The 15,743-nt window shown below is 34.9% G+C and overlaps 1 protein-coding gene across 6 annotated transcripts; it reads left to right on the top strand.

Annotated features, from left to right (window-relative positions):
- Positions 1-886: 886 nt before the first annotated feature.
- Positions 887-8,238, top strand: LOC102667192 (uncharacterized). Of its 6 annotated transcripts, none has more exons than XM_041007888.1 (7): positions 887-1,200; positions 1,667-1,739; positions 2,185-5,614; positions 6,053-6,475; positions 6,569-7,227; positions 7,311-7,900; positions 7,984-8,238. In XM_041007888.1, the coding sequence occupies exons 4-5, from the start codon at positions 6,056-6,058 to the stop codon at positions 6,980-6,982; spliced, it is 834 nt and encodes a 277-aa protein (XP_040863822.1). In that variant the 5' UTR covers positions 887-1,200; positions 1,667-1,739; positions 2,185-5,614; positions 6,053-6,055; the 3' UTR covers positions 6,983-7,227; positions 7,311-7,900; positions 7,984-8,238. The 6 variants fall into 6 exon arrangements, with proteins under 6 accessions (XP_040863822.1, XP_040863816.1, XP_040863821.1 ...); XM_041007887.1 differs by lacking the exon at positions 887-1,200 and adding an exon at positions 1,212-1,481; XM_041007882.1 differs by having other exon boundaries at positions 1,667-5,614.
- Positions 8,239-15,743: the final 7,505 nt, after the last annotated feature.

The raw sequence follows: 15,743 nt of genomic DNA, 5'->3' as shown, positions 1-15,743 counted from the left end.
CAACACTTGTTTCCCAAAAGCCACTCGCTATGGCTCAAGTTGTTCAAAAACCTCTTGTTAAAATAGATTGAAAACCAACAACCTTGCAAAATCCCTTAATCCCACATTAGAATAAATTTATCTCTCTTAAATACCATAACTCTTTAGTTTAGCCTTCTAACCTCACTAGAAGTCAACCTTCTTCATCTTATTCGGATCAAAACTACCAAGAAAAATTAGAGCTTAGGCAAATAATAATAATTGAAAAAGAATGGCCTAGGTTTCACCCTAGAGAAGTAGCTTAGAGGGCACTTCCCCCTCAATACCATTACATCCCTCATGAATGAGCGAAAACAAGAAAATTTTATGAGTTTATCCTAATTGATACAGATTCAATAGAAATACATCATCATGACGATCCAATGGGTCAGGGTATCATGTTTTCAAAAGCAAAGATCCTTAAAGTACTCTCAGTTAAAGACATGAATCAAGAACTCTATAAATCCAAGGCCTTCTCAAGACAATTTTCTCCGCAACCATATAATTATTATGATTATATTGATGCTTGGTACAATACTTTTTACCTTTGGCATTTTCAACATTCGTGGTTTTTTTGGTTCAAAAAGGGAATTTCACTAAAGTTTCCAAAATGGTTCCTCATGTGGTTCAACAATATTGGACCCACAGTTAATTTATTGCCACAACAAGTTAAAGACAATTGTGAGTATGTTAATGAAATAACCACCTTTGTTCAAGGCTATAGGTTTATATCATTTGTAGCTAGCCAAGGCCTAGCATGAATTATGTCATGGGATTATGATATGATTCAAGACTCAATAAAACTCTTTCATGAGACAGACACTCAATATCTAGCTAGATCAATAGAGTTAAATGGTGGAACAAATTTGGTATCTCGTTGGTAAGAAAAGAAAAAATTGATGAATGGGTAAAAATGTCCCAACAAAGGTTTGAGATAAAAGTCCAAACAAATAAAGAATCATCATTTTTAGCAAAGAAATAAAATAATGGTGGCCTTGGTCTCCACAACCTCTGAAGAAGAATGACAAGATTAAAAGAGGTTAGTTCAACACCATTAGTGGACCTCGAGGACGAGGCCTCATCAAGCCTAAAAAATGTTTCACTAGACAATGAAGAAGACTGTTAAGGAATGTACACCTAAGCAAAAATTGTGTGGCACCACAAGACACAAAATGGTACCATGTAAGGCTACACATTTTCAGATTTTAAAATCTAAATACCAAGAGCATTCAACCTTACATAAGGCCAAAAGCTTATTTTTCATGCACAAATTTTGCTGTCAACATACAACCAAGATTCTTTAGAACTTCATCATGAACATGCAATCTTAATGACAACATTTCAAGTCCCAAATCTGCCAAGACTCTTTTTTTCAAAAGATGTCATCATGGAAGCAACTACTACCTTCAAGTTGTTAGAGATAGGGGGAGCAACATGAAGACTTAGCCTTGAAGCTTGAAGAAGTTTTGTCTTTTACATGCCCAACTCTCTTGAGTGACATTTGTATTGATTGTTGTATTGTGTGTTGCATCTTAGTCTCTAATTTTTCATATATGCATCATGCATCATCATGTAGGAGTAAGAAGAAAGGTTCTAAAGTTAGAAATTTTCTGTTATGTTTAAAACTCTATGTTTTAATTGATTACAGGTTGATCATAATCGATTATACAAGTGTTTGTAGCTTGCAGAGAAGTTTTCGTATCGGTTTAATCCATTACAAGGTAATCGTAATCGATTACACAATTCTTTTTGAGACAATGATTGGTTTTTTAGAAGTCTCTGCTTTAATTGATTACCAAGTGATCATAATCGATTACTTCTCTCTGAAAAATATTTCTGAAGTGATGAATAACACTTTAATTGATTACATCAAGAATCTAATCGATTACATTGTTCTTGAAAGTTTTTCAATTTTTTAGAAGAACACTTTAATCGATTGAAAAGATAATATATTCGATCACTTCTTTTAAATAATCAATTACATTATATATTTAATCGATTACAGGCGGTTATAACTATTTTTTCTATACATAGCCACCTTGTGTTCTCACTTCAGTGTGGAAAAATTAAGTGCGAAATTTGTATGAGCTGAAGTAAGTGATAAAGAGAAGAAAAAAAGTGCTTAAATACAATGTGACTGACAACTTCTAATATTTGATTATGAAGATCATATTATGAAAAGTGAGTTATGAATTTCTCTTGAGTTCAAGAAGGCACTCATTAATTCAAGGATGGATCTTGCATATGATTGATCAGGTTATGTCTTTCTTTGACTCTACTTTTCGTGTGATTTACACATTGTTAGTATGTGCATGAATATTTGAGGGCATGCTAGAATAGGTTTTTCTAGTTTGGACTAAGGGTAGGTTTATCTTAGGCTCTTATTCACAAAGGACCATAGGGTTAGACACCTTAGTCTCTTTTTCTGAGGTAGGAACTGAGATTGCTTGTAAGAATTCTATATGCATAGTGAGAATCTAATTCGGGTTAGATTAGATAACCGGATTAGCTTCTCTAGAGATAGAGAGTGAACCAGTATAAAAATTGGTGTACTTCTTCTCTTGATCTTATCTTTCTTTCTCATTCCGGTCTTGATCAATTTACTGAAGGTTAAAGAAAATATCTTTTCAAAGAAAGGACTTTAACAAATGATTTTGTGTAAATAGTGATTGATTAAATATTGGTTCATCAAAAGTTTGTGATACGATCTGGGGAAAAGAAGTTTTTTTACTCTGATTTTAAAAAGTCTGGTTTTATTTAGAAACCAATTCACCCCCTCTTGGTTTGGGAGCTCCATCATCTTTTTCACAAGTTTCAAGAAACATTTTAGAATGTTACTATTCAAATAAAATATTAGATAGTGTGCAACACGAGGGTTTATTTTATTTGTAAAAGAGTATTATAAATAAGGGGTCTCATGTATAGACTAGCACATTAGATCTTAGTTCTACTTTTCTCTTAAAAGTGTGCTTTCTTGGGAGTGTAAGTTGAGTTATTTTCTTTCCTCTTGTATAAACCTAGTTGCTATAATAAAATGGTATTCCATCGAAGTTTCCATCAAGTCTTTTGTTGTTTCAATCAAACCTTTTGTTGTTCAAGATTTCTTATGCTAGCTTCCTTCTTGTAAGTATCTCATTCAATTTTGCATTAGTTTATCTCTTGCTTCAATTCTTGCTCTGGTATCAAAGCCTGAGTCGCAGTTAGTGGCTTAGGCTTTGTGTCTGGAAGTTAAGAATTCAAAATAGTATTAATTGCTTGTTGCTTATTGAATAATAATAATAATAATAATAATAATAATAATAATAATAATAATAATAATAAATATATTGTGTGATAATGTGATAAATATCTTATAACATATTTTAGTGGTGATATAATATTTTTAAGAAAATTAATTAATGAAAGAAAGTAAAACTATATTTAATTAAATTTACATGAATCAAAAGCATATTTTAAACTCCAATTTTTTTTTTTTAAAAATATCATTCTCATTAAGCATATTATACATTAGAATAAAAACTAATAAAAGAATACATTCGAATAGAAATGGCTTACATATAATTTTAGCTCTTGTAATATTTTTTTTAAAATACTCCCTGTAATATTTATTTTGGCATTATTAATCCCTATCATTGCTTAGTTGTCATTAGCTACTTCATCCAGTCATGTAATGGCACACCATTTTAAATAATTTTAAGTCTAGTCTCTATAAATATATCTCATTTTTATTTTAGTTCTTCTATCTGTTATAACGTCTTTTTTTATTTTATTCCTAGACTATTTAGTCACCTCACTTTATGGCAACCAAGAAACAACAAGAATCAATATTTAAAAATTGAGTTTTATAGATTTTTTTTAAAAAAGTATAATTTAATAAATACTGAAATAAAAATATTACAAGGAAAAAAATAATATATTTAAGCCCATAAAAATTTAACAAGTGAACTACGCATAATAGTTAAATGAAATTTGAAATGTGTGTATAAATAAATTTAAGACCTAAAAGCAAGTAAAGAATCATTATTTCTTTTTATAGTAGGAAAGAATCATTGTAGAAAACTATAACCTGTGTATTTATTTTTTATATAGCATATTTTAAAGTAAATCTCAAACATTTAAAATATAATATTTTTGCGGATTAGTGTTCTTAATCTTGTTTATTTCCATCTCCCGGGATAATTTATGTAATTTGGTTTTATGTTTAAAGAATTCTCCTTTAGAATCTTGTTAGAGTTTTTAAAATGTGAAAATTCTGGCTTAGAATCTTCTCCTCTTATAATTAACTCCATGACCTCCTCATTTTATCGTGATGGCCTCCAATAAAAATACATAAGTGGGGAGATACGTCATTGTGTTCGTCAACTCCATATAATAAATGATATTATAGGACAGAACGAATGATTAATTAGTATTAATTTATATAAGTGGGTTAGGCAAGCTATATGATGACATCTAAATCAGTAGATTTCATTTTTAGAGAAAAATTATTAAAATACTTTCAGCGAAATCAACAAGTGACTCATTTTATAGTGTGTAATATTGTAATATGATACAATTAACGTAACCATACCTGAATAGTGAATAGTTAAGATCTAAAGTTATATGATAACTTAAAGAGTTATAAGATTAGTTTTATATTATTATTTAATTATAAATTATTATGATAAATTTATTAATTTTATAATATATAGTTATATTAAAAGTTATGTCAACAAAGATTTTTTATTGATTAATGGTATAATTTTTTTTACATTATTAGTATATAATTTTTTTATTTTTTATTTTTACATATATAAGTATAAAGGAATATTTGATCATTGGAATTTCTAAACTTCTTTCAAAGAATCTGTTGACACTCATAGGTGGATTGTCTTCTTCCAATAATGATTTTTCTGACCACATTCTTAAAGTCCAATTAAGTCCCAACTACCAAAACTAACCAAGTATTTGTGCATAATTTATTTTCTATTGAAAAAACCCACATGACTAATCACATAATCATGTGTGACTATTCACACACGTTTCTCCACATATACCACGCTCTGTACGTGTTAGTGACTAGTGATTAGTGAAGGACTGAAGGTGATATTGAGTTCATAATCCATGAATGAGATAGTTAATGTTATTAAACCTTTTTCCATGATTTATAGTTTGGGTCTTGCTCCATTGGTATCAGAAGAGCTTTATCTAGATATTTGAATTTGTTCTCTAAAAAACAAATTAAAGGTCTCTACATTGATTTTGCCCATTGGTTTCGGTGTGAGTTAGTGTCACCATCAAGGTTGAAGGACTTCTATACGAGGGTGCACAAAGTAACATTTTGAAGGATTTTGCCAAGGATCCGTAGAAAAGTAGAAGCAACACGGGACATGCTAGGTGCACCCAGTTGCTGGTGCACCTAGCAATTTTATGAAATGGCAAAATTGCCCTTAAGTTAAAATTTAAAAAGAAAACGCGATGTCCCTTGTTTTTTCTTTCACTCCTTTCTGCCTTCTTTCTTCTTGTCTTCGTTTCTTCTTCCTCCGTGCCTGCCATCTGCCATTGTTGCGTTGCTGCGAAGCTTCCCTGGTGCCGTTGCTACGTTTCTGCCGTCGAGGTTAGTAACCCCTATCTCCCCTCCTCTCATAGGTTAACTGTTTAGTTAGTTTAGGAGATCATGGCTTTAGGGTAGAAGACCTGAAAATCGCCTGAAAATCAACCGTTTTGTTATACCGGAAGAAGTTCTTCCGGTAGCTTCTTCGGAAGAAGGTTCTCCCGGTAGAAGAAAAGTTCTTCCGGAGAAGCTACCGGAAGAACCTTCTTCCGGTAGAACGTTTTGTTATACCGGAAGAAGGTTTTTCCGGTAAAGTTACCGGAAGAACTTGTTCCGGTAGCTTCTCCGGAAAAACCTTCTTCAGGTAGTCAACAACGCTTAGGGTAGTGTGATTATGGTTTATAACGTAAGGCTGAAGATTTATGTAAATATATGTAGGTTTTTAATTATATGAATAGTTTATTTGACCCAAAAAAAATATGTGTTCTTCATGATTTGCAGATCATGGTTAGAACACGAGGTTTAGGTCATGCTTTAGCTAGGGTTACAGGCAGAGGTAGACATGATGAGCATGATGCAGTCAATGTTCCCCAGAGGCATAGGCCTACTGCATCAGCCCGTAGGCAACGAGTACATATTACGGTTGATGAGGGTGTTCCTCAGGTGACTGAGGATGTTCCTCATATGGCGGAGGATGTTCCTCAGGTGACTGAGGATGTCCCTCATATGGTTGACGATGTTGCTCAGAGGAGTGAAGATGTGCCTCAGATGACCGCGAACGTAGATTCGACTGTTGCAGAGGACTTAGGACGTGATGGTGCTGAGGGGTCACATGCTGATGAGGGATTACCTGGTGGGCCCTGTGACCCATCAGTTCTGACTTCATTTGCGAAGCATGTCGCACATGCCATTTGGACTGGACAGGTATTATAATTTCTTACCTTTTTCTTCTTGATTTGTTTGTCATTAAAATTTGTTGATATTTGTGTATTTTGAATGATTTGTACTTCAATTCAGGAGCATCCTGAGCTGAAGTTGGTGTCGCACGGGAGGAAGGTGACGTTAATTGGGAGGCCAGTGCCTGTGATTGAAGGGTTGGTTGTCGCCACAGGATTAAGTCCATTGATCGAGTGTTCAGTTGTAACCGGCGATCCTGGACTTATATCCGCATTTGTGGAGAGGTGGCACAGGGAGACCAGCACCTTCTACCTTCCAGTAGGAGAGTTGACGATCACACTAGATGATGTGTCGTCACTCCTCCATCTCCCTATCAGTGGCGCCTTCCATAGCTTCGAGACTCTTTTCGTGGACGGGGCGATATTTTTGTTGATGGAGTTGCTCAGGTGTCTGGTGAGGAGGCTAGAGCCGAGACAGTATGAGCGCGCGGGGCATATATACGCCTCTCATGGGTTCGGGAGATCTATGAGATGAGATGCCAGGCACGACGATGGATTGTAGCAGCTCATGCTTATCTCCTGCACCTGGTCGGTTGCACTCTTTTTTCTAACAAGAGTGCAACAAATGTTCACGTGGTGCATCTAGAGGCTTTTTGCGACTTGGGTCAGAGTGGGGGCTATGCCTGGGGAGCTACGGCCCTGGTTCATATGTATGACCAGTTAAATAAAGCTTCTAGGACCACAACACGGAAAATTGAGGGGTACCTTACTTTATTACAGGTAAATTTTGTGTTGTTAATATGTTACATTAGATTATGATGTAAACATGTTTTTATGTTATGTTAACCTATTTTTTTTTGTAGTGCTGGATCTATGAGCATTTTCCGAGTGTGCATCAATGTGTCACCGATGATGCCTATGAGGAGATGTCCCCTCGTGCATCCCGGTGGCTGACGATGAAGGCTCATATGAAGGGAATTACAAGAGCACCGTACCGGGCACATTGTGATGCTTTGACTGTCACAGACGTGTGTTGGTTGCCTTACAGTGACCATCGAGGGGTTAGGGGGTTTGAGCTAATTTCATCGTTCCATGGTCAGCTGAGATGGGGTCCTACGGTGGTCACAGTTTGACCGGAGAGGGTGCTATGCCAGTGTGGGTACATTTAGAGGATCCCTCCGCCGCCTGTTAGCGCTTCGTTGTCATATGATGATATAGATGACAGATGGATGCATTCCTCGGACCACGTAGTAGCTGTGGGTGACCTTTGTGTAGTGCCTGGGCAGGTATCTGCGGATTACATGGAGTGGTTTTTCAGATATCTCACCCATTCATGATACCTACCCAGGCAGGTGACCAGCCCAGACATGCACCTGGCCCAGACCATGAGGACTACATGCAGCCGGACATCCCACAGGTTCCAGTGGCATTTGACCCCCCTCGACATGCAGTGGTAAGATTGTTTGCGCGTTTAATGTTTGATGAATTTTTATTTATTTTAAATTTTGTAATAAATGTTTTTTATGACTGCCACAGGATGATTACGAAGGCTATGAGACGATTGCAGAAAGGTTGGAGCGTGTGCTCAACCTTAGGATGGTCACTACAGGGACAGAGTTACATGATATCATGTAAGATTGCATGAGGATTGCCAGCGCAGATGGAAGTGTTAGGGCTCAACAAAGACGGCGCACAGAGCATTGATGATGTTTTTTATGTTTTGTAGTTGACATCATTTTTTGTATTTGTTACACTTTTTTGTTTAATATAGTTTACTTTACTTTTTTTGCACTCTATATGGCACACTGATTCCGATTCCGATTCCGAAAATGATGACTTTCCTTCATAAGAATGAGATTAAAATTATAAATTTTTAAAAATAAGATAGCTAAATGTTTATGTTTTAAAGTAAGATAGCTAAATTTTTTAAAAAATAGGATTTGGAGCCTTCACACATGTTCAAGTACCCATGTTTGGGGTTTTTTTTAAAATTATGCGCGAGTAGCCTAAGACATTTGAGGGGCACTATTTCTCATTTTTGGACGTCAAAGAAGCCAAAAAAAATAATATCATAAGCCGGTTCCACCGAATAACACCTCAAAAAACAAGCACGAAATTAAAAAAGAATAGGATTTCCACCCTTCACACATGTTCAAGTATCCATGTTCGAAGTTTTTTAAAAATTATGCGCGAGTCGCCTAAGATATTCGAGGGGTGCTATTTCTCATGTTTGGACGTCAAATAAGCCAAAAAAAATAATATCGTCAGCCGGTTCCGCCAAATAACACCTAAAAAAACAAGCACGAAATTAAAAAAAATAGGATTTCCACCCTTCACACATGTTCAAGTACCCATGTTCGAGGGTTTTTTTAAAATTATGTGCGAGTCGCCTAAGATATTCGAGGGGCGCTATTTTTCTTGTTTGGATGTCAAAGAAGCCAAAAAAAATAATATCGTCAGCCGATTCCACCGAATAACACCTAAAAAAAAGCACGAAATTAAAAAAATAGGATTTCCACCCTTCAATTTTATTATGGAATTCATACACGTTGTAAACAAATAGATAGAAGTTACATTAAAAACAAAAAAAGCAATGTTGCATTCAGTCGTTTAGCGATGTGGCATCCACATCCTCTTCGAATTCCATACCATGTTTAGTAAAAACAGCTAAAATTTCTATTTGCCCATATTTTTTCCAGTAGTTAGACTGTACTAATACCTTCAACACTTCATTGTGGGTTTTCAGCTCATTAATTTCATATTTTATAACTTTATCTGAATACTCAAAACGTCCTGATTGTCGAAAAAACAATCATCTTACCGCTTGTGATTCGTGAATTCCATGAGGGGGAATCCCTTTAGGTGCAACTTGCTTTATCAAATCCTTCAGTTCATTGAGGGTACATCCTGAAGGAATTTCAAATTTCTTTGGATTTTTTCCTGTGAATGCGCATTCTACAAATTTGTTCTGGGGTGGCATGTTCTATCTCCCGTTGTAATACAAGAGCGCGTCATGAGTAGGGGTCGTAGTGCGTTCAAGTAAGTTTATTACTTCATCTGGTATTCTTCCAACGGTGCATAATAACTTAATCGGACTAACACACGAAAATTGATAATTATACATTAACATTGTGTTGACATCATCATCATTTATCCATTGCATACATTGAAAGCGAATTTGGTTACCTGTATGGGTGAATGACTGGCGATAGTGAATTTCATCCAAAAATTGTCTGTCGGTTAGCTGAAGGGTATTGTGTATTCTGGTTTTTAGGCTTGCAAAATCATAGTTGTTTGGTACTCGAATGGGCACCGGAGTGGAAGTGTGGAAGTAAACCCCACTATCATTGTGAATAATCGATCCATTAGGAAAAATGAAACCCAACCTTGAGTTGACAATCATCTGACTGCTAGTTTCTCCTAAAAATGCCATACTTTGTGTATCAATTGGGAGAGTATGTGAAAGCAAGATAATGTGTGATTTATTAGCGTTTTCCGTGTCTCATACATATGCATGGTTCTCACCGACAGATTGCTTCACTTTTTTTTACAAAAGAACACGTGTGAACATGTTTCGTGTTTATGTTTCCTACTAAGTTAATGTCGTGTCACGCTCAAACTTTAATACGCATGCATATCATTATGTGTTGTCAATTATGACAACGATGTATCGTACATGCGTAATTGATTTTGGTTGCACCAACTAATTTTTTTTTTAACGCAACGAGTACTTAATAATTATCCTTTAATGACTTACAACAAATTATATCGCATAATGAATACAATTAGATAAACAATGCATGTTCAGTCTTCATTTAGGTCGACATAGTCTCTTTTGAATGACATCAAGCTTGTGTACTGCTGCATTCTACTAATATATGAAGTTGGCCACTGCTTTGCCTGAGAATAACAATTGGTTGACCACAACAATGCTAGAGGCGGTAAAGGACATCGGTCTTTCAAATAAACCTGTTGTGCGTGAACAAACATTATTAACTCAAATGAACCAGGGAAGTGATTGCATAATTCTTAGACTAACTACCTTCAATGTACCTGAACAAAATGATTTCCAAACACGTGACTGACACATAACATGCGATGCACAGAAGAATCGGGTGGTGGTTGATTTCTAAGAGGAAAAAATGTCATGCTTTGTTTTCGGGACAACGAAACAAGGATTACGTTATACCGTGATGCAATGACATATTCCATCTTCGTTATATCCATCCACTTGTCCACACTAACCTGAATCAAGCAAACATACACATCTAAGTTATTTAAAGTTTGTTCTTAAAAAAAAACCTAAAAACATACCTTGGAAAACCCATCAACAAGTAGGGACAGCCTTAATTGTTCAAATCTCTTTGTGCCACCGAAGAGGTTGGTGTAGTCATGCGACCATCTGCCAAGTTCTTTAATCAATTCATCGCGCACCAACGGCCAAGAATCTTCCCCCATACCTAATAAATCGGCAATGGACCGATATCCACGGTTACCGTCCGCTTTCACATCCACAACGTTGTGAATGAAATCCTGTATAAATGGCGCAAATTGATCCAACATCGGGATGATCCTTGTTGGCTTCTGCGGTTCAGAAGATGATGCACTACGTTTCACTGAAGAGTTGCTGCTTTGAACAGAATGAAAAGCATCAACATACTCCCAGTAAGAAGGATCACGCTTTGTGGATATTTGACTTCTTTTCATCGGTTTCTTCGGTGCACCTTTAGTGTTGACCTTTGACGGAGGAGGACACATAGAGTTATGATCAGGATATGCAATATCTCGAAGTTTACTCTTGAGAGTTAGTTTGCCACACACATCAAGTTCCTCAAATCTTTTAGATATGGTCTCAATCTCTTCCTTGATGCTGACTTCGGCCTCACATAACCCTTGGTCTGAAAAGCAAAGTTTCCTCCATAACATATGGACTGAATCCACTGGGATGCTGCCAACAGTATACCTAGAAAGCTCACATGCACAAGGAAGACCAAGTGTGCTTCTCATCACACAACCACAAGAAGAGGGATCGTTGCCGAGATAACGTAGATGCTCAACCTCGCCAACAATCTCATTTAAAGCATTCCTTGAAACCATTCCAACAAGCCTCATGTATAAGGTTTTTTTAAATACATGTCCAGTCACATGCATACTGGTTTCAAATGATGCTTTAATTTCAACGTGTTGCAACATGATCATGTTGTTCATGGCATCCCAAACACTACACAGGTCTCCAAGGCTATTTTGTAATACTCTTTTTAGAGCCCAATGAGCTGATTCAACCCTACATTTAAAATACACAACAAACATGAAAAATATACAACAATTGAATACCATTTATTAATAATCCTTACTAAAAAAAACAAGATTTTAATACCTGTTTGTTGTTGTGTTGCCTAGGTGCATGACCTTATTCATCCAGGTTGTAATAAATTTTTCCTTGTGGGTGATAATCCGTGTGTCGTTAACATAATCAAGAAACATTGGCCAAGGTGAACAAGCAATTTAAAACTTTTGAAGGGACTCAGCGAATTCTTGTTCGGACGGACAATCAACCAAAGTACCCCAGTTATTCATCACATAGTCTCAGGCATTTTTTTGACCGATTAAAGATTTACACTTCGCCTTGACATTCTTATCGATGTGAAACCTGCACAACAAGTTTGTACACTCTGGGAACATAGTTTTCACTGCATTCATCAGTGCTAGGTCTCTGTCAGTGACAATAACAACAGGGAGACAATCGTTTCTTAAAAATAGATCTCGAAACCATTCCAAAGCCCATACAATATTATTAACATGCTCACCCTCCAGATATGCAAACCCAACAAAGAATGTCATCGCCGTTGGTGTCACCCCAACAAAGTCAAGTAGTGAGAGTTTGTACCTGTTTGTTTTGTAGGTACTATCTATAAAAAAAACACCAGATGACATGCATTGCATAACTTTACTGCATCTAGGTGACACCAAAACAGATCACGCACCACAACTTCATCCTTCAATCTATGCCAATGAATGTATTGATCACGTTCGAGAAGTTTCATCAGATGTTGCATTTCGGTATCAGCTCCTCTTATTGAAGAACGATATGCACTTCTTGCATTGTAAACTTGCTTGATCGTGGTGCAACTGTTTGCATTGTGCTCCTTCAACGTTAGCAAGATGTTTTTTGGTTTCACCATCGACTTTGTCATATCAGCAATAATTTTCTTTTCATCCTTAGTCAATCGTCCAGCGTATGGATGTCCAACTAAGGACTTGGCCAATTCATGATTGTGAATCCCACAGATCAACTTCACCATCCAACCTTCCCCTCCATGCACTGGTTTCCCACGAAGCCTGAAGGGACAACTATATTTCCTACTCTCAATGTCTCTTCTAACGAATTCTTTATTCCTACACTTGTAGAGACCACTCCTTTCAGACCCAATTAACACAAGTGAACTTCTTCCTCTGCTACCAGTATCTGTGTTTGACCTCATAATCACTGTAACAAATCCGTTTTCATGGGCAACTGTTCAAGCCCATTGCAAAACATCATCGCGAGTACCAAAGACCTACAACGCAACTCCGACATATTAATTTTTATATGAAACATACGTTCAACCAAATGACTCAAACTAATGAACATGATTACCTGACAGGTATTAAAAACATTCGAACAATCAACATGTGGTTCATTCACACCACATTCTTCTTCATTATCATAATCCATATGAACTTCTTGTGACATCGTATAGTTATACGTCCATTGATCTTTGTTCATCTTAACGACATATTATTAAATTATGCATCATACACAAGTAATACATAAGTTAAAACTAAATTATTTACTTAAACTAAAGTTAACACTATAACTAACAACTAATAAAACATTTTACTACTACAACAAAATACAATTATTTTATCTAAATCATTTAATAATATACCTAAATTATTATACCTAATTAAACCAATTATCCACAATTAAAAAAATATCAAATACAAATATTATAAATTATAATATTCATATATATTAATTTTTTTACAAATTTAAAAACACAATTCCAAAAAAATTAAAAAAATACAGTTTCCGGAAGAACTTCTTCCAAAAGAAGCAGTGTGCACTACCGGAAGAAGTTCTTCCGGAAACTTTTTCCGGAAGTTGACACACCTTATTACAGAAAAGCTTCTTTCGGAATAAGTAGCATCAACTTCAGGAAGAATTTTTTACTGAATAACCTTGCTCGGCATTTTACTGCTTCTTTTGTAACATATGAACACAAAAAAAAAAAAAAACCAAAAAAAACTATAAAATACGTACCTCCAAGGGAATAAGAAGAGCAACTACGATAGAAATCACCAATTTTAACCTTCACCGAACAACTACTTCCAACAAAGCTTGCAAAAACCACCAAAGCTTGCAAAAACCACCCAGCACACAGGATGAGAGTGAAAGTGAAACACAAAGGAAGCGTAAAACTGGAAGCAGGCGTAGTAAATTTAAAGAAAAACAAAACAGGGGCAAAATTGTCATTAAAAGTTTAAGAAAACCAAAGGTTGCATTAAATATTTTTTTTAATTCGGATTATTATTATAAAATTTAATGCATATTTAATTCACGTTGTTATAAAATAAATAATATTTATTTAATATATATTAAATTTTGTAATACAAATAAAATGTTGTCATAAAAAATATTTTTTATTTTTAAAAAAATATACAAATTACATAAGTAAATATTTATTATTCAAATTTACATGCGCATTAAATATGCATTAGAAATGTTAGTGATAACTATGTATAGTAATAATTTATGTATACTAGTATTATTTATTTTATAATGGAATTGATTCATTAACTTAATTGGTTAGAGCATTGTCATAATAACTCCAGAATCTTGGGTTTGAGTCTTGGCCCATTAATTTTTTTAAAAATATTTTCCAATAAAAACCTTCTTTCGGAAGAAGTTTCTTCTTTCGAAGGTTCTTCTTCCGGAAGAAGAACTTTTTATTCCGGTATAAGAAGTTCTTATTCTGGAAGAAGGTTCTTCTGGAATAACTACCAGAAGTACCGGTAGTTATTCCAGAAGAACCTTCTTCTAGATGAATCGATTGACATAAGGACATTTTTGCTCCATCACATTGCCAGAACTAACACCATCGTCATTGATAGCTAGATACACTTTTTGAAGTGTGTAAATTTTCAGGTTTTGCTTCTTGAAAGTGAGGACTTACACTTCAAATAGCAAAGTCTACATATAATATTGATTAAAAATCAATAGTGATTGCAATGTCAACTATTAATTTTCTAATTAATGATTATTATTATTATAAATTTATTCTTTAAAATATATACTAAACTTCCCTCACTTTAGAGGAGTGAAATTCAAGAACTAGGAATCATAATAGATAATGGTACACAAGCGAATTGATGTATGTTCTAAGGGTGCATGAAAACACTGTATACCGTTTGCTACATTACATCTATTTTTAAGTAGTTTAACTGTTAGTATAATAAGGGTATAATATTATAATGAAATATTTTGCAAATTAACCTTGTCATCAAACCGATGAAAGCCATTAGCAGTTATTTTTTGTCGACTACACTCAAATCCAGTTCCTTATAACCATTGTCTTAAGAAAATTAGGAAATTGTTATTTTCACTCCCTTTTTACATATATACTTTCCTTCTTTTTTTTTAAACCCTAAATTATCCTTGTAAGCCCACACTCCCAAACCCCAATTACACCTCCACTCCCCCTGCTATTACTGTATCCAATACATGTACAGTATTGCGGTATCGGAGAATCCAATTCAACTTATTCAATTCGGAAAACAATGTTGGTACTGAAAAACACAACTCAGGATGTATATCAACTTTTGTCAATAAGTTGAATTGGATTCAACTTTGGAGAATAAATTGTTCTTCTAGATCTAACCCCTCTCTGCATATTGTTAGAACGAGTGGCTAATGGTAAAACTATATACAATTAATACTCTTGTTTAGCAATTTATACCATCGGGAGATTGTACATGCATATATAGTTAATATAAAACAATAAGATGAAGAACAAAAAGGAAAAAACGGATTTGCCAGAATGAGCATTGTTATTAGAAAATTTGATAAAGATGAATTAAAAAAAGACACAAACCATAAATTTTAATTCTTCCTTATAGTAAAGGAATGAAATCCAGCGCCCTATTCTCAATTTTATTTAATAAGATCTGAAGAAGAGGAAGCATCTTAGCATCTAATACAGATATGCATGTGCCAGCAGGCTTGTATCCAGTGTCCATAAACCAATAAAAAACAT

The sequence above is a fragment of the Glycine max genome, chromosome 2 (assembly GCF_000004515.6).
Source record: "Glycine max cultivar Williams 82 chromosome 2, Glycine_max_v4.0, whole genome shotgun sequence".
NCBI classification, from domain to species: domain Eukaryota; kingdom Viridiplantae; phylum Streptophyta; class Magnoliopsida; order Fabales; family Fabaceae; genus Glycine; species Glycine max.
The sequence above is the reverse complement of the archived record's forward strand: the minus strand, read 5'-3'. Positions and strand labels throughout refer to the sequence as shown.